This window comes from Triticum aestivum, chromosome 7D (assembly GCF_018294505.1).
Source record: "Triticum aestivum cultivar Chinese Spring chromosome 7D, IWGSC CS RefSeq v2.1, whole genome shotgun sequence".
NCBI lineage: Eukaryota > Viridiplantae > Streptophyta > Magnoliopsida > Poales > Poaceae > Triticum > Triticum aestivum.
Window position 1 is genome coordinate 263,786,189 of NC_057814.1, and position 20,052 is coordinate 263,806,240.

Below are 20,052 nucleotides of genomic sequence, written 5' to 3' on the forward strand. Positions count from 1 at the left end.
GCCATCCTTCTTATCCGCCAAATACTTGGGGCAGTTCCCCTTCCAGTGGCCAGTCCCTTTGCAGTAGAAGCACTCAGTCTCAGGCTTAGGTCCAGACTTGGGTTTCTTCTCCTGAGCAGCAACTTGTTTACTGTTCTTGAAGTTCCCCTTCTTCTTCCCTTTACCCTTTTTCATGAAACTGGTGGTCTTGTTGATTTCTACCTCCGCGGCCTTTAGCATTGCGAAGAGCTCGAGAATTGTCTTATACATCCCTTGCATATTATAGTTCATCACGAAGCTCTTATAGCTTGGTGGCAGTGATTGAAGAATTCTGTCAATGACACTATCATCCGGAAGATTAACTCCTAGTTGAATCAAGTGATTGTTATACCCAGACATTTTGAGTATATGCTCACTAACAGAACTATTCTCCTCCATTTTGCAGCTGTAGAACTTATTGGAGACTTCATATCTCTCAATCCGGGCATTTGCTTGAAATATTAACTTCAACTCCTAGAACACCTCATATGCTCCATGACGTTCAAAACATCGTTGAAGTCCCGGTTCTAAGCCGTAAAGCATGGCACACTGAACTATCGAGTAGTCATCAGCTTTGCTCTGCCAGACGTTCATAACATCTGGCGTTGCTCCTGTAGCGGGTTTGGCACCCAGCGGTGCTTCCAGGACGTAATTCTTCTGTGCAGCAATGAGGATAATCCTCAAGTTACGGACCCAGTCCGTGTAATTGCTACCATCATCTTTCAACTTTGTTTTCTCAAGGAACGCATTAAAATTCAAGGGAACAACAGCACGGGCCATCTATCTACAACAACATAGACAAGCAAAATACTATCAGGAACTAAGTTCATGATAAATTAAAGTTCAATTAATCATATTTAAGAACTCACACTTAGATAGACATCCCTCTAATTATCTAAGTGATCACGTGATCCATATCAACTAAACCATGTCCGATCATCACGTGAGATGGAGTCGTTTTCAATGGTGAACATCAATATGTTGATCATATCTACTATATGATTCACGCTCGATCTTTCGGTCTCAGTGTTCCGAGGCCATATCTGCATATGCTAGGCTCGTCAAGTTTAACCCGAGTATTTCTGCGTGTGCAAAAATGGCTTGCACCCGTTGTATATGAACGTAGAGCTTATCACACCCGATCATCACGTGGTGTCTCGGCACGACGAACTTCGGCAACGGTGCATACTCAGGGAGAACACTTGTACCTTGAAATTTAGTGAGAGATCATCTTATAATGCTACCGCCGTACTAAGCAAAATAAGATGCATAAAGGATAAACATCACATGCAATCAATATAAGTGACATGATATGGCCATCATCATCTTGTGCCTTTGATCTCCATCTCCAAAGCACCGTCATGATCACCATCGTCACTGGCGCGACACCTTGATCTCCATCGTAGCATTGTTGTCATCTCGCCAACTATTGCCTCTACGACTATCGCTACCGCTTAGTGATAAAGTAAAGCAATTAAATGGCGATTGCATTTCATACAATAAAGCGACAACCATATGGCTCCTGCCAGTTGCCGATAACTCCATTACAAAACATGATCATCTCATACAATAAAATACATCATCATGCCTTGACCATATCACATCACAACATGCCCTGCAAAAACAAGTTAGACGTCCTCTACTTTGTTGTTGCAAGTTTTACGTGGCTGCTACGGGCTGAGCAAGAACCGTTCGTACCTACGCATCAAAACCACAACGATATTTCGTCAAGTTAGTGTTGTTTTAACCTTCAATAAGGACCGGGCATAGTCACACTCGGTTCAACTAAAGTTGGAGAAACTGACACCCGCCAGCCACCTGTGTGCTGAGCATGTCGGTAGAACCAGTCTCGCGTAAGCGTACGCGTAATGTCGGTCCGGGCCGCTTCATCCAACAATACCGCTGAACCAAAGTATGACATGCTGGTAAGAAGTATGACTTGTATCGCCCACAACTCACTTGTGTTCTACTCGTGCATATAACATCTACGCATAAACCTAGCTCGGATGGCACTGTTGGGGAACGTAGTAATTTCAAAAAAATTCCTACGCACACGCAAGATCATGGTGATGCATAGCAACGAGAGGGGAGAGTGTTGTCTACGTACCCTCGTAGATCGAAACGGAAGTGTTATGACAACGCGGTTGATGTAGTCGTACATCTTCACGATTTACCGATCCTCAATACCGAACGTACGGCACCTCCGCGTTCAGCACACCAGCTCGGTGACGTCCCGCGAACTCACGATCCAGTAGAGCTTCGGGGAAGAGCTTCGTCAGCACGACGGTGTGATGACGGTATTGATGAAGTTACCGACGCAGGGCTTCGCCTAAGCACCGCTACGATATGACCGAGGTGGATTATGGTGGAGGGGGCACCGCACACGTCTAAGAGAGATCAGTGATCAACTTGTGTGTCTATGGGGTGCCCCTGGCCACGTATATAAAGGAGTGGAGGAGGGGGAGAGGGCCGGCCCCTATGGCGCGCCCTGGAGGAGTCCTACTCCCACCGGGAGTAGGATTCCCCCCTTCCCTAGTTGGACTAGGAGAGAAGGAAGGGGGAGAGAGGGAGGAAGGAAAGGGGGGGCCGCCCCCTCCTAGTCCAATTTGGACCAGAGGGGGAGGGGGCGCGCAACCTGCCCTCGCCTCCTCTCTCTCTCCACTATGGCCCATTAAGGCCCATACAATTACCGGGGGGTTCCGGTAACCTCTCGGTACTCCCGTAAAATCCCGATTTCACCCGGAACCATTCCGATGTCCAAATATAGGCTTCCAATATATCGATCTTTATGTCTCGACCATTTCGAGACTCCTCATCATGTCCGTGTCATACCCGGGACTCCGATCTACTTTCGGTTCATCAAAACACAAAAACTCATAATACCGATCGTCACAGAACTTTAAGCGTGCGGACCCTACGGGTTCGAGAACTATGTAGACAAGACTGAGACATGTCTCCGGTCAGTAACCAATAGCGGAACCTGGATGCTCATATTGGTTCCTACATATTCTATGAAGATCTTTATCAGTCAAACCGCATAACAACATACGTTGTTCCCTTTGTCATCGGTATGTTACTTGCCCGAGATTCGATCGTTGGTATCTCAATACCTAGCTCAATCTCGTTACCGGCAAGTCTCTTTACTCGTTCTGTAATACATTATCCCGCAACTAACTCATTAGTTGCATTGCTTGCAAGGCTTATAGTGATGTGCATTACCAAGAGGGCCCAGAGATACCTCTCCGACAATCGGAGTGACAAATCCTAATCTCGATCTATGCCAACCCAACAAGTACCTTCGGAGACACCTGTAGAGTACCTTTATAATCACCCAGTTACGTTGTGATGTTTGGTAGCACACAAAGTGTTCCTTCGGTAATCGGGAGTTGCATAATCTCATAGTCATAGGAACATGTATAAGTTATGAAGAAAGCAATAGCAGTAAACTGAAACGATCAAGTGCTAAGCTAACGAAATGGGTCAAGTCAATCACATCATTCTCCTAATGATGTGATCCCATTTATCAAATGACAACTCATGCCTATGGTTAGGAAACTTAACCATCTTTGATCAACGAGCTAGTCAAGTAGAGGCATACTAGTGACACTCTGTTTGTCTATGTATTCACACATGTATTATGTTTTCAGTTAATACAATTCTAGCATGAATAATAAACATTTATCATGAAATAAGGAAATAAATAATAACTTCATTGTTGCCTCTAGGGCATATTTCCTTCACTCGTTGCTATGCTTCTCCTAGATAGATCTTGCGTGATCGTAGGAATGTTTTTGAAACACTATGTTCCCCAACAGTGGCATCCGAGCCAGGTCTATGCGTAGATGTTATATGCACGAGTAGAACACAAAGAGTTGTGGGCGATAATAGTCATACTGCTTACCAGCATGTCATACTTTGATTCGACGGTATTGTTGGATGAAGCGGCCCAGACCGACATTACATGACCGCGTTCATGAGACTGGTTCTACCGCTGTGCTTCGCACACAGGTGGCTAGTGGGCGTGTGTTTCTCCAACTTTAGTTGAATCGAGTGTAACTACGCCCGGTCCTTGTTGAAGGTTAAAACAGCACACTTGACGAAAAATCATTGTGGTTTTGATGCGTAGGTAAGAACGGTTCTTGCTAAGCCCGTAGCAGCCACGTAAAACTTGAAACAACAAAGTAGAGGACGTCTAACTTGTTTTTGCAGGGCTTGCTGTGATGTGATATGGTCAAGACGTGATGATATATAAATTGTTGTATGAGATGATCATGTTTTGTAACAGTTATCAGCAACTGGCAGGAGCCATATGGTTGTCGCTTTATTGTATGAAATGCAATCGCCATGTAATTGCTTTACTTTATCACTAAGAGGTAGCGATAGTCGTACAAGCAATAGTTGGCGAGACGACAACCATGCTTTGATGGAGATCAAGGTGTCAAGCCGGTGACGATGGTGATCATTGATACGTCTCCAACGTATCTATACTTTTTTTATTGTTCCATGCTATTATATTATCCATCTAGGATGTTTTATATGCTATTTTATATGATTTTTGGGACTACCCTATTAACCTAGAGCCCAGTGCCAGTTTCTGTTTTTTCCTTGTTTTTGAGTTTTACAGAAAGGAATACCAAACGGAGTCCAATTGACGTGCCAATTTTTGATGATTTTTTATGGACCAAAAGAAGCCCCGAGAGTAAAAGAGTTGGGCCAGAAGAGTCCTGGGCTGCCCACGAGGGTGGGGGCGCGCCCTACCCCCCTGGGCGCGCCCCCCTATCTCGTGGACGGCTCGGAGACCCCCTGACGTGAGACCTACGCCAAAAATTCCTATAAATACAGAAACCTCCAGAAATAAACCTAGATCGGGAGTTCCGCCGCCGCAAGCCTCTGTAGCCACCAAAAACTAATCAGGACCCTGTTCCGGCACCCTGTCGGAGGGGGGATCCATCACCGGTGGCCATCTTCATCATCCCGGCGCTCTCCATGACGAGGAGGGAGTAGTTCACCCTCGGGGCTGAGGGTATGTACCAGTAGCTATGTGTTTGATCTCTCTCTCTCTCTCTCGTGTTCTTGATTTGGCATGATCTTGATGTATCGCGAGCTTTGCTATTATAGTTGGATCTTATGATGTTTCTCCCCCTCTACTCTCTTGTAATGGATTGAGTTTTCCCATTGAAGTTATCTTATCGGATTGAGTCTTTAAGGATTTGATAACACTTTATGTATGTCTTGCATGTGCTTATCTGTGGTGACAATGGGATATTCACGTGATCCACTTGATGTATGTTTTGGTGATCAACTTGCGGGTTTCGTAACATTGTGAACTTATGCATAGGGGTTGGCACACGTTTTCGTCTTGACTCTCCGGTAGAAACTTTGGGGCACTCTTTGAAGTTCTTTGTGTTGGTTGAATAGATGAATCTGAGATTGTGTGATGCATGTCGTATAATCATACCTGCGGATACTTGTGATGACATTGGAGTATCTAGGTGACATTAGGGTTTTGGTTGATTTGTATCTTAAGGTGTTATTCTAGTACGAACTCTATGATAGATCGAACGGAAAGAATAGCTTCATGTTATTTTACTACGGACTCTTGAATAGATCGATCAGAAAGGATAACTTTGAGGTGGTTTCGTACCCTACCATAATCTCTTCGTTTGTTCTCCGCTATTAGTGACTTTGGAGTGACTCTTTGTTGCATGTTGAGGGATAGTTATATGATCCAATTATGTTATTATTGTTGAGAGAACTTGCACTAGTGAAAGTATGAACCCTAGGCCTTGTTTCAACGCATTGCAATACCGTTTGTGCTCACTTTTATCAATAGTTACCTTTCTGTTTTTATATTTTCAGATTACAAAAACCTATATCTACCATCCATATTGCACTTGTATCACCATCTCTTCGCCGAACTAGTGCACCTATACAATTTACCATTGTATTGGGTGTGTTGGGGACACAAGAGACTCTTTGTTATTTGGTTGCAGGGTTGTTTGAGAGAGACCATCTTCAACCTATGCCTCCCACAGATTGATAAACCTTAGGTCATCCACTTGAGGGAAATTTGTTACTGTCCTACAAACCTCTACACTTGGAGGCCCAACAACGTCTACAAGAAGAAGGTTGCGTAGTAGACATCAAGCTCTTTTCTGGCGCCGTTGCCGGGGAGGTGAGTGCTTGAAGGTATATCTTTAGATCTTGCAATCGAATCTTTTAGTTTCTTGTTTTATCACTAGTTTAGTGTATAAAAGAAAACTACAAAAAAATGGAATTGAGAGTGCCTCATATGCTTCATCTTTTTAATATCTTTCGTGAAAATGATGGGAAAGAAAATTGTGCTCAAGTACTAGAAGAATTACATAAAATGTTTGGCACTAAATCTTTGAATGATGAGCATGATTGCAATATTGTTAGTATGAATTCTTTGAATACCCATGATGCTAATGATATGCAAAGCCATAAGCTTGGGGATGCTATGTTTGATGAATATGATATTTTTAGTCCCCCAAGTTTTGATGTGCAAATTTATTATGATGAAAGCATTCCTCCTATCTATGATGATTATTGTGATGACTTGTATGCTATTAAGAATAAAGATAACCATGAAACTTGTCATCATGATTTTAATTTTCAATTGGATTATGCTTCACATGATAGTTATTTGGTTGCAGGGTTGCTTGAGAGAGACCATCTTCATCCTATGCCTCCCACGGATTGATAAACCTTAGGTCATCCACTTGAGGGAAATTTGCTACTGTCCTACAAACCTCTGCACTTGGAGGCCCAACAACATCTACAAGAAGAAGGTTGCGTAGTAGACATCAATCATGACGGTGCTTTGGAGATGGAGATCAAAGGCACAAGATAATGATGGTCATATCATATCACTTATATTGATTGCATGTGATGCTTATCCTTTATGCATCTTATTTTGCTTAGTACGGCGGTAGCATTATAAGATGATCTCTCACTAAATTTCAAGGTATAAGTGTTCTCCCCGAGTATGCACCGTTGCTATAGTTCGTCGTGCCGAGACACCACGTGATGATCGGGTGTGATAAGCTCTACGTTCACATACAACGGGTGCAAGCCAGTTTTGCACACGCAGAATACTCGGGTTAAACTTGACGAGCCTAGCATATGCAGATATGGCCTCGGAACACTGAGACCGAAAGGTCGAGCGTGAATCATATAGTAGATATGATCAACATAGTGATGTTCACCATTGAAAACTACTCCATCTCACGTGATGATCGGACATGGTTTACTTGATATGGATCACGTGATCACTTAGATGATTAAAGGGATGTCTATCTAAGTGGGAGTTCTTAAGTAATATGATTAATTGAACTTTAATTTATCATGAACTTAGTGCTGATAGTTTTTGCATATCTATGTTGTAGATCAATAGCTCGCATATAGATCCCCTGTTTTATTTTTGATATGTTCCTAGAGAAAAATAAGTTGAAAGATGATAGTAGCAATGATGCGGACTGGGTCCGTGATCTAAGGGTTATCCTCATTTCTGCACAGAAGAATTATGTCCTTGATGCACCGCTAGGTGACGGACCTATTGCAGGAGCAGATGCTGACGTTATGAACGTTTGGCAAGCTCCGTATGATGACTACTTGATACTTTAGTGCGCCACGCTTTACGGCTTAGAACCGGGACTTCAAAAACGTTTTAAACGACAAGGAGCATATAAGATGTTCCAAGAGCTGAAATTGGTATTTCAGACTCATGCCTGAGTCGAGAGGTATGAGCCGTGATAACCTAGCGTAAGTTGCTTGCTTATTTATTTCCTTGTTGTCTTATTTATTTGTTTGCTTGTAGTCAGTGCAATTCTTTTTCCGCGGTTTGCTAGGGGTCGCAATAACCTATTTTTTAAAACTAGGCCACAATAACCATGGGCTACATATTTATTGTAGTGACCATGGGCCTCCTACGGACTGTAGAAACAATGGGCCTTCTACGGGCAATAGAAACAATGGGCCTTCTACGGGCCGTAGAAACAATGGGCCTTCTACGGGCCGTAGCATCAATGGGCCTTCTACGGGCCGTATGATCGATTGGTCAAACATGGGCCAATAACAGACCGCATTATGGTCCGTAAACAGGCTAGAGTTGGAATCGCCCGTTCATGGGCCGACCATAACGGGCCGTCGTTAATCGGCCGATTTGATGACACTATGAAAACGGCCCAATGGATTAACAGACCACAAACGGGCCGACTGTAACCACGGGCTGAATTTGGCCCACAAGTAGAAAAGGCCAGTAACGGGCCGTAAGTAACCGAATGCTGAAAATGAGTCCAAGAATAAATGGGCCCTGAGAAGGCCGAAAGATAACACGGGTTGGAAACGGCCCAATGGAATAATGGGCCGTTAATGGTTATAAAGTGATACACTATTCATTACGAGCCAGTTTCACCACAGGCCGTTAATGGGCCAAGAGTTACAAAAGGCCTCATATGGGCCGAAAGACGTCATGGGCCATACATGGGCCTGAAGTTACAATGGGCTAGAATCATATTGAACGGCCTAGATGAAGCTACTGGACTTAATTCGGATAGGCCGTAACGGGCCGTAAATGGGCTATATATGAACATGCCGTTAACAGGCTTTCCATGGGCCGGCCTGCTACCTTTTGACCAAGTCAAACGGGCCGACCTTTTCACCATAATGGGCCTCTGTTGGGCCATGCCACGTGTAGACGTATCATAGGCGCCTCCTGTCCAATGAGTGCATGACATCTGTCCCAACGGTGAGCCGGCATGTGGTTCCTCTGGCCATTGAGAATTTTACACGTGGAAAATCCTCATTGGTTCGGGCTGTTAACGGGTTATCGGATCCAAACCGGACCCGATAGCTTAACGGCAACCCGTTACGGTGGATGTCACGTGTCGGTTACCCTTGATGAAAGCACTTCCATGACGCGCCATTTATCGTCATGGAAATGGTCACTTCCGTGATGATAATTTTGGTAATGTCATGGAACACTTCTACGACAACACAGGTATGACTATCTTGATTCTTTCATAAAATCGTCATGGATGTACATGCATGACAGAAAACGTGACCTACTGTGACAAACACGTATTATCATGGAAGTGTATTTTTTGTAGTGTGATGTGCTCTGTCTGTAGAACATCTATGCTCTGTGTATAGAAGAACAACATATATATACTTGTATCTGGACTTGATTGCAAGACCAAATTAAACATCCAATCTATTATATAATTAAAAAGAGAGTCAAACAGGTCATCACGTTCATCCACATACGCTAATCTTATTTACGCCGTTTGATTAGAATACCAATGACTCAGATTTAAAGTTTCTTACGTAACATGTAAAAAGTACAGATACGTGCTAAATTGAACTTTGTTGTCACGTTAGATGCATATATAAAAGCATAGTGTACGTGGACGAAAAGGCATGCATTGAGCCGGATGTACTGAAACCAGAATTGCAATAGGAAAGAGTGCAAAAAAAATATTGAATAGCAAAGACATGTTGTGACTCGGATGTGATGAGACGAGTACAAAAAGTCATGCATGACCATGCAGGCACCAAACGGTAAAAGGGAGATTCCAAAAGATTGCTTTGAAGCCCTCGCCTGATTTACACATGGGTTTCACACACGCAAAGTACAATTTGATTAATTCTTTTTTACTTTTTCTGTAAAGAAATATAAGAGCGTTTAAATCAATATAAAGTATTTTTTACAGAGGGAGTACTTGATTTTCATATGGCCTGATTGATTTCTTGCAACCATAGGCATCTACAAACACAATTACACAAGGACTTCTTGCAATCATAGGCATCTACAAACATAATTACATAAGGACGTGGTAACACATGAAGGAGAGAGAAACTTCCTATGCATGCGCAGAAACATGTTGGGTTTGAACACACAAGCGCATCTTGGACGACCCGGTAGATCGAAAGCAAGACTGCAGCGTATCCATTCTTTCCATCATGCCGTAGGATCAAAGACACGATGCATCCAGTACGCTCTGCTCATGTGACATTTTGGCACCCAGCTAGCATCAAAAGAAGGCAGACAAAAAGCCATCAAATTTAATTAGGTAATAACTTTGCTGACTCCATGTGTGTTTAGATATTTCCACCTGAACAAGTCTTGATTTCTAATCTCCTACAAAAAAGTATATAAAAATTTCTAATAAACTTTCATACATACACTATCAATAAAAAGTAAATACTTTTTAAGATAGTTTTGAAGGCAACAACAATGTGAGGTCCAAGAAGGAACTGATCCATGACATCCATCAATGTTAACAAAACAATGTGCACTGTTGATTATATGATCAAAATTTTAGAGTACTCGCATCAAAGTCAAGCTGAAGCAAAGATCAATTATTCTTATTTATTCCAAATCTCTACTTATAATGAAGCAGTTGGTAGTCTCCGCCGGTTAATTTTCGTCACACCTCCCCTGGTTTATTTTCGTCCTCCTCCCACCTTCGCTGAGTTTTTTTCGTAGGTTTTTTTTTCCTACCATACCACCATCTCTTCACATTGGTTTTCTCTCGTAAAAAAACACTTCGACCAGCGAGCTCCCTTTTCTCCCCTCGCACCAATCGCTCCTGTCCCCGAGCCCCTCGCACTCGCTAGGGTTCCCCCACCCCCATCTTCTGCGACCACCATGCCGCCGCCCCATCTTCTGCGACCACCACGCCCGCGCCGAGGGCTCCCCGCTTGGACATCGTCAGGTTCTGCCGCCGCGGAACCCCGCCATCACCGCGCGCACCACGCCAACAGATGAGTTTGCCGGAGCTCACACGCCGGTCGCCACCGATCAAGATGAAGAAGGGGCGGGGGGTAGGGTGCACCTGCGCGTCGCGAGCCGCAACTCGTACTCGGCATCACCATGTTCGTCGGTCTCTCCAAGGGAATGCAGTGGCGTCTGCATGAGGCATGGCAGATGTACGTGGATGCGTGGAAAACCAACATCCCAGAATTCAAGAATCCCTTTGCTCCATCGAGGACACCATCACAGGTACGTCAATCTCTGTCCTCTCCTGCGTTGTCATTATATTATGCCCGTGTGTGTAGTGCATATTGCTCTGACGTTCTAGAATTTTTGGTAGATTGTGCGTCTCTTCTTTTCCTGAAAAATTCTTTGCCTTGGTGATCGCTTCTAGATTTATTCAGCTCATGTATCTATACCATGTACTATTTCCTACTATAGTATATATGGTATTGATTGTAAAAAAAGGTGCATATTGCAATTTTAATGAAGAATGAATGATTGTTTAAATCAAGTGGAGAATAAATGTTCATTAGCATATTGTTATCTGACACAGACATATGCAGTGGGTTTGATGGCAGGTTGATTAAAACCATGGTAAACAATCGACATTGAGAATCGCTGGATCAATGTATTTTGGTGAATTGGAAAAAAATCCTTATAGTCATAACAGTGAAAAAGGACTGTTAGACAATTAATGCTCTTTATTTATTTGTTTATTTTAGTTTCCACACAGGATGTTCTAAAACATGTTCGTCTTACCTGAAAGAGCACTGCTATGCACACGAGTATCGACGCACGATCCACAGACGACAAGTCAGGTAGACCATAGGATTAACTGGGTTTTTTTTAATCTGTGTGGCTCCTAATCCTGTCGAGCGCAAATCATCCAGGAGCCAATCGAGTGCAGAGCACTTTCGTACCTGAAATGCCTACATGTTATGAAGAGATCTAACATGTATCATGTATGAAGTAATAGGTGGATCATATATAAACCACTAGCATATGTATATTTCTGAAACCAGTATTTCAGCTGTCACGTGTCTTTGGCCGACGGCAAATTGCAAACACAGCAAAGCTCGCTTGCCTTGAGAGATATCAAACTTGGGTAGCAGCATAGCTCGAATAAGTGTATAGACTGATTGACTAGCAACACATGCACACACAGAAGATAGCTGATTGGATAGCCACTAGCATGTAAACATGCATGTTTATATTTCTTCAACACACTGTGATTGTGAAGTTATCTCTATATTTCTACAATTCGCTGTTGATCTTTTATAGATGTTCATCTCCCGACTTTATCTATATTAACTGTTGGTCAATTTTCTGAATTACTTGTTGGTGAGAATTCTTCTGATGTTGTCTTCTTGGCATCATCATTCAATCATATTTTCTAGACTATTGAGTTCAGGAATATTTGTTGTTGCCTCAATATGTTGTAGATTATCTTATTTTATAGTTTCTTTTGTTGAGTGAATATCTCCAAAGTATCGAACTTACACTGTCTGCTCACAGAGAGGAAAAGAGGGGCTGACTGTAGGATTCTAAAATCTTTCTTCACTGCCAAACTTTAGTGATTGCCCTGCTGGAGATTGTCATATTTTTTTTAAAAGGAAAGGTATTAATCACTTAGCCATGTATTTATTATTTAGATGATTTAGGGACCTTTCTGGTCCTAGGCCACCTTGCAATTCCTAAAAACCTTGCCATGTATTTGTGTCGATTACATAGGCACACTTGATTGTATACTTAAACAGAAGTTTTCTTTTTTGGAACAAGACCATGTTTAATGTTGAATATCTGGTGCATCGTTATGTTGAGCAACTGCAAAATGTACTATGCCCCAGCGGATCCGTACGCCGCCGCTGATCCCTTCGCCGACGCCGATCTCGTTGCTACGTCGACGGCAACCATTTGACGCCGCCGAACCCCTTGCCATCGAGTGTCTCCTCCATTATGAGTGCAAGCAACAGGAGGTGTCCTCTTGGCACAACAACGTGGTCAACTGGTCACTCCTTCATCGACAGGTTCTTGCGCTTGGTGGATTACTTCCACGGTTCCACAGTGGGAGGGGACACTCAAGCTACGGTACGTATCTCTTCCCCTTGGAGGCCCGCACTCTTCACGTGCTGCTGGTACTGGAGGATCCACAAGCGTCAATGATACAAAGTAAGTAATGTGCACCTGTAATCTTTGTAGGTTCAGGCAATGTCTCCACCCACTCGCAAGTTCAACTACATTGGCTGAGTGCAAGCAGGATCTGTAGTAATACTGAGTACTTACAAACGCAGAAAGCTATGTCTACATCTGCACAAGGTAGAATCACAATGAACTTGGCCCTTGATTATTTTTGTCATGAGTTGTATTTCAGTCGATTGACCTATGGTCGGAAGTGTGCCTTGTATACCACACCTTTGAAACTTTGTTAAATCTGAATTGTGTGGATGGCAAGCAGTACATCAGGCTTTGTTTCCTTTGTACTGATTTAATATACCCGCTGGTTCGGCTGATTAGTGCTACGCTGTGTGGATGGCGCAAGCAGTACATCAGGCTTTGTTTCCTTTTTACTGATTTAAAATACATGCTGGCCCGGCTGATTAGTGCTACGCTGTATAAGTTCACAGTGCACTTGCAATTGCTTAGTAACTGTAGTAGATGGAAATGTACCAACATGTCGTAGTTATGTTGTTGACTTGCTATATTGCTCCTTTTCCTTTTGTAAGGTATCTCAGACTGTGGGATTTTTTGTTCAACATTAGACGAAATATTCAGCTCAATTTTTATATTGTACCATTTGTTTCCCACACTTGTCTTTCGAATTGTCCATTTGTTATTTGGATTTTTTAGATTTAACTGTGTATCCGACATGCATATAATAATAATTTTGTTTAGATATTAAAAATACAATATCATTGTCAGGAACTTCTACATCCGATTATTTCTCATATATTTGGGGTCTGATGCAGCAAAGGTAATACCTGCTTTGTGTTTTTAGATTGATAACAATGAATTATTCCAGATGTAAAAGGAATTACTAAAATCAACTAGAACTGATGCTACATAAGTTTTTTCTTTTCATAATTAAATTATTTCCCTCTTGATAAAAAAATAGTATTCTAGAGAACTTAGTTCACAAGACAGAAAAGAAGCAAAGGTGTGTTATGCAACTTTCAATAAGGTGGAAATAAACAAGACTAGAGGTGGGGAGAGAGAGATAGAGATGTTTTTTTTAGAGAAGAGAGAGATAGAGATGTTACACATGATTCATTCCTGAACCACTAGAACTTGTTGTTTTTTCTCTCATCTGTTGGCCATGCCCGGCCTTAGATTGGGCTTGATTTGTATTTATGCGTAACTGTGCACATTTTGGTCAGCTATGTGTCATGTTTAGGCTTTTCTGCGCTGTCTCGGCTGAAAGCCATTTTTATCGGAATGTTGGTTGGTGCATATAGTTTTACTGCCATGTAGAAGAATGAAGTACGTAAGTGGTATTTGTTTCTTTGCGTATGAAACTAGGTGTCTTCGTTACAAGTAAATCATTATAAGAATGGAAACGACCCTGTTAGATCCCCATAAAGGTGGTACCGCAATAGCCAGGAACGGATTGAGGTAATCAAGGGATGAATTGGTGTGTGTTAACCATTTAATTTGAACATGGTATGGCAATTGTCGCACTCTGTTTCAGTTAGCTGAAACTGATAGCCAGGAACGCATCTTTGTAGCACTTTTCTGTTAAAATTGTAAATATACATTTTGCTTCAAGCAATTTGCTAGCTATTCAAGTTGGCAACTAGCTGGCATCATGTGGTGTTTCTTTTCCATGTTATTAAGACTTATACATAACTTATTGTTTACATGGTGGTCCATTATAACTATTGTAAACTAAATTTTTTCAACAAGGAGATGTCCGCATATAACTCCTTCATAATTGTTATTACATGACTATATGTTGTGAAATCATTTGTCATATGTCTGATTTTTTTTTTTCATCACCCCCTTTAGAAATGAGCTTCTATTAACTCCTGGTCTTTCAAGTCATTTTCTGTTCTGCCAAACTTGTGCCTTTTCAGACAGATCACTATCAGTGAGTAAACAATTGTTCAATTAAAGACTGGTATTATGTGCTCTATATTGGGAATTTCAAATGAATAGTTCTGACATATTTTCTTCAGGAGATTTTTCCGGAGCTTGAGTAAGCAATTGTATCTACTTATTTTGTTAAATCAGATTTGTAGCACCCGATATGTTTAGGCAGTAGACTTATTGGTCCAGAGAAGGATTCCCATGATTCACCAAAAAATTGTTGTACTAGGGAGTTTGCTTGTTCTGATAGAAATAGTAGTAAGGTGTGTATTTGTACGTATAACATGTTTGGTTAGAGAGAGACTTGGATATTTCTCCATCCATATTTTACTTGTTCTGATGTAGACATGCAAACAAGCCAAGAAAGATCTCTATGGAATAATGTTCCTGACAAGAGATGGGGCTTTGTTCCTATATTACGATTTTTGGGACCCTACATTCTTTTATCTATAACATTTATGCTTTACGAGCTGCATTTATAAATGGCTTATATCAGTGATATTAGCTATGTGTGTGGACGGATATACATACGTGTGAGATAATTTGGGGTTGATAGGAAATCATTATTTTGATGTTTTGTTAATTGAAGTTTGATCTTATGTTCTAACTGCAAACATGCAGCTCTATGGTGCATTCTTTTATCTATAGCATTTGTGATTTGGAAATCATTATTTAGAACCATGGTTTCTTAGGTCTGATTACTTTGTGCAACATTACAGATCAATTCCTAATATTATTCAAGCAATCTTAAGTTCAGGACACCACTATGCTTCCATATGCAATCTAATGACTTTTTTCTGGTGTATATGGAAGGTGGGAAGTGACAAACATTTTGGAAGAAAATAGGGACATCCAACTCAGGTGCATCAAGCTGCTCAACCTATAATGAAAGGGCTTCAGGTAGAGTCCAAAGTTACAGGTTTTATCGGTCCACCATTCTGACAGATAATCAGGTACTTGCAAGAGCTGCAGATTCTGGCGAATTTCAAACCCGGGACATTGTGAAATCCATTCATAGATAGGAGAATACTTCAATGTTTCCAGGTCTCTTATGTTAAAGATAATCACATCAAAAGAGATTTGAATGGTGTTGCTCATAACTGTGCAAAGGACTCACTGAAAAAGCTTTGTATTAGCTACCACATACTGTATTAGCTCATATGGTACTATACTGTATTAGCTCATCTCATAGGAGTATCCAATGTCCAGTGTTGCTCGCTTTGAGCAACTTTGTAATCTATGGATTTCGTATCCTTGATGTAAGATGCGTATAAAAGTTCAATGAATAGCGCCCTCGGGCGCTCCTTCTGTTAAAAAAAATTGCATGGCGTAAGTAGTAGAGTGAGACAACAAAACAATGGCATAGAAGCCACATGAAGAGTCAAGGGGCAATGAGATGATGATTGATGTATGGCCAAAGAAGGCGATGAACGACATGTTCAATGGAGAAGAGAGGCTAGAGGGGTGCATGGAGTTTGTTGAAATACATAGAAGATACTTGTGTTTGTGTTGTGGTTGAACATTGCGTGCAATGTGTTTGTTCGTGGGGAGTAAAATGAGCATTGTTTACAAATTCATTTGTTGGTCCGTGGCAACGCACGGGCAATCTACTAGTATGCATAGGCACCCGGTAGAAAAAACTTAACAAAAATGATCGGGATAGATAGAGTATTCAAGGAACACTAGAAGAACAAATGCTTTATAGGAGAACATTAGAAGAACTTACTTGAGTGAGACATGAAACCAGACAAATCAGGTACTGCATTAGTTCCATTATATGCTATCATCACTCTTCATGGACAATGAGTCTCTAAGACCTGCAATATTAATTATAATAAGATCTCAGTTGACCTATTTATGTCTGTCAATTTCTTGAGTTTTAGGTATATTTAGGTTTTTGTCTTCACAACAATAGCTACAATAGATGAGTTACAAGAAGATATTCAATGGTGGTACATGTCAACTGATGATTGTCACAAACTTGCTACCAACGAAACTGGCACATATTATTGCAAGAGTTGTGGTATATATCAAGAAACGGTAACACCTAGGTAAGCATATCCCTCATATGGACAACTATTATATTATACTTACTCTTGACTAACATGAATGGTACAGTAGGTATCGATTCGACACCAAATTAGTGAGTACATAGCTACTACAAACTGCAATTTTACAAGGAGGCTACAAGATTGCATGGTACATCTAGCTTACGGACTCACTCGATGGGAAATCTTAAGAAGCGCTGGATGATACAACTATGTGGAAGGAGACTTATCTTCGCATTCAAGCTCAATGATAGTAATCTCACCTTTGGTAGTTAAAAGAATATTTATGCATGATGGTAGGCTTGAGATGTTCTACTTGAAAGGTAAAGCTGAGGAGGTAAAGGTGCTTTTAATTATAGAATCACTATCTCATTCGTCTTACATATATTGCACAGGAATGTACGGATGATGAGGTGGACCCCGTGTAAAAACATTAAAGAAGCAAGCAAAACATTCCAGATATAAAGGATATATAGGTGATTGATTTTATCATTTTGTACATTTCTAGATTTTCAGAAATGTTTTTGATTTTAAAAATTCATATTTATTTTAACACAGTGAAGAGGTTACTGGTAATTTCCAATAGATTAGTAGGCGAAACAAAAACAAGGAGGACAAGGAAGTTAACTAGAAAATTAGTAGATTAGTAGCTTATCATTTAAATAATAAGGCAGACTATATGTATTTACAAAGATATAGCAACACTACTTGACAACGTCCATGATAAGAAGGATATTTACAAAGATATAGTAGCAGTACTTGAGAATGTACATGATACGAACGATACTTATTAGATTATAAGGGTGTGAATGTTAGCCTATCAAAAGCAGTTCACATTGCAAATTTTTGACAGATATGCGCTTTTGTTGGTTTTTTGTTCTGGGTACTAAAACCTATATCTCACACATCCTTTCCACTAATCATGAATACATCTTCAATATCATATGCACAACCTACAACACATATAGAAAACCGTTACATGCCGACTGACACATATGAACCAAATTAAAATTGACAAATTAATGCCTTCTTGCTAGGACATGGTAACAACAAATAATAGAACACTTTCCAATGCTATGGAGGAATCATAAGGCATAATATGCATTAGGAATGATGCTTATCATCAGCACTTACATTTGGTAGAAGTCCAACATCACTAGCAATGAGGGCAAAACTCATAGGCCGCCTGCACACACTGCTCACATTTTGCTGCTATTTATTTATCCCTAGATCTCCTCATAGGAATCTGCCTCCATTACCCCATACCTCTTAAGGACCATAGAAATAGTGCCCCTTTGTCATGTGCCTCAGATCCAACCATTCTCCATCAGCCAGCCATTATTTTCTGCCATACCCCACCCAGACATTGATGACCCCACACCAACAAGCTTAAACCCAGTAGAACGATTTTGTCCAGGAAATTCATGAATCGGTACTCCATACTCTATGAGACACCTCACCACTCATTGGATGCGAAATTTGAAGAAACCCAAAGAATATACACCAAATATGTGGCACAAGACTTATGTTGAGATTCAGTCTCAAATATTAATAATCTCAGCTTTGTCAAACAAAATTATGATATAAATTGTGCCTGATGATAGGCTTCAGATGTTGTAATTGAACGAGAAAGTTGAGAAGGTAAAGGAACATCTAATCCTCTAAGATTAACTACTACATTTGTAATTTTCTTCCTGCATGCTACAAAAGTGTTGAAGAAACAATATTTTAAATTGGGTAGAATGTCCACTCAAGAAAATAATGTAAGCTCTAATCCCTACAAAATCGGAAAGAAGATCAATGGAAATTGAAATAATAACTCTATGGTCCACATTCTCTAAATAATCCATAAAAAACAATTATGTATAAGCAAATGTACTAATTAAATTATAATTATACTGACATACTTAGTGGTTTATTGTAAAAATAGACGCTTCAGGAATCAAAGTTTAAAACCAGCACGTTACCTTTGAAATACATTTTACAAAGGAACTAAATAAATCAACTTATAACACGCATATATACTGCCAAGAGGAGAATGGAGAAAATGATGAGAGAATACGAAGGGATTAATACATGTCTCCTACTCTGCCTCAGCTCACATGAGAACCACCGCGCCAAGCAGTCCATGCTACAATTGCGGTAGCACCTCCATCTACACCACACCGGTTAGGTGTGAGGCCTTGACCAGAGGAGGCACAATCAGATGAACAAAATTGAGAAGAGGAGCAGAGGTTCATCGTGGATCCATTGTGTGGTCACCGGCGACGAGATCGAAGTTCGCCAGCGATAAGTCCTAGCCAACAGCCCATCCGTGGTATATGTAGGTGACATATACATGATATTTCACTTGAGAAAAATGATATGAACCGGTAGTTTTCTAGGTGATAAAAATACGATTGTGCTACTCCCGCATCGGGATCCTAGGGCCTATACCAGCCCATTAGGATTGATACATGGTTTAGGCAGAGTTGGGTTCAATTTCCTTTTTCTAATACCTTGATCGACAAGAATACGATTTCTACTCAGTATCAACGAGATATGCAAATCGGATTCTATTGTGCTACTCACTCTGTAACTTAATAGAAGACGTTTTTGACAATGTCATAGTGTGAAATAACGTCTTATATTAAGTTACAGAGGAATCATTAAATTTTCGGCAAGCGACTAAGTCTTTAGATAGTTACCCCATTCAAACTACAAAAGAAGAAACGAGAAATCTTTTTGGGGTTTCTTTTACTACTACGAACTAACTAAACAAGAAAGAAAAATCGAAAAGAAGCGAGAAATATTTTTGGGTTTTGAAGTTTTTCAAACACACAAAAGAAAGCGAAATAAAGCGAAACATGGATTATACAATGAAAAATGATGAACACCAACAATTGGAATGAATGTGTGGTACATGAATGTAATGCCGGTGAGAATACGTACTCCCCCAAGCTTAGACTTTTGGCCTAACTTGGTCTATGGCCACTGTTGGCCTGGATAGAACTCTTGGAGGTAGTTTGGGTTATACTCGAGTGCAGCTGCTACCGCTTGGTGGGCTGCCTCATTCCGGCGAGCAGTCTCCTCTGCTGCCTTGTACGCCTCGACCTCCTCCTCAAGTATATAATATTTTTGTTT

General features: G+C 40.9%; 1 protein-coding gene across 9 annotated transcripts; it reads left to right on the plus strand.

Annotated features, from left to right (window-relative positions):
* The first annotated feature begins 10,586 nt into the window (after nt 1-10,586).
* LOC123164580 (uncharacterized) lies at nt 10,587-16,144 on the plus strand. 9 transcript variants are annotated; one of them, XR_006482508.1, is made up of 6 exons: nt 10,587-11,044; nt 12,646-12,886; nt 12,998-13,114; nt 13,718-13,769; nt 14,869-14,990; nt 15,695-16,144. XR_006482508.1 is itself a non-coding variant. In XM_044582116.1 (5 exons), exons 2-5 carry the CDS (start codon nt 12,637-12,639, stop codon nt 15,765-15,767), a joined length of 492 nt encoding a protein of 163 aa, XP_044438051.1. In that variant the 5' UTR covers nt 10,587-11,044; nt 12,314-12,636; the 3' UTR covers nt 15,768-16,144. The 9 variants fall into 9 exon arrangements, 5 of the variants coding, with proteins under 5 accessions (XP_044438051.1, XP_044438048.1, XP_044438046.1 ...); XR_006482509.1 differs by lacking the exon at nt 13,718-13,769; XM_044582116.1 differs by lacking the exon at nt 14,869-14,990 and having other exon boundaries at nt 12,314-12,886.
* The last annotated feature ends 3,908 nt before the right edge of the window (nt 16,145-20,052 follow it).

What these genes read in the sequence shown, in the direction of transcription:
- LOC123164580 (XM_044582111.1), top strand. Translation starts at nt 10,916, where the DNA reads ATGTTCGTCGGTCTCTCCAAGGGAATGCAGTGGCGTCTGCATGAGGCA. An exon ending in CATCGAGGACACCATCACAG is followed by an intron (nt 11,045 to 12,645) that starts GTACGTCAATCT and finishes ACTATGCCCCAG; the next exon opens with CGGATCCGTACGCCGCCGCT. An exon ending in GAGGGGACACTCAAGCTACG is followed by an intron (nt 12,887 to 12,997) that starts GTACGTATCTCT and finishes TAATCTTTGTAG; the next exon opens with GTTCAGGCAATGTCTCCACC.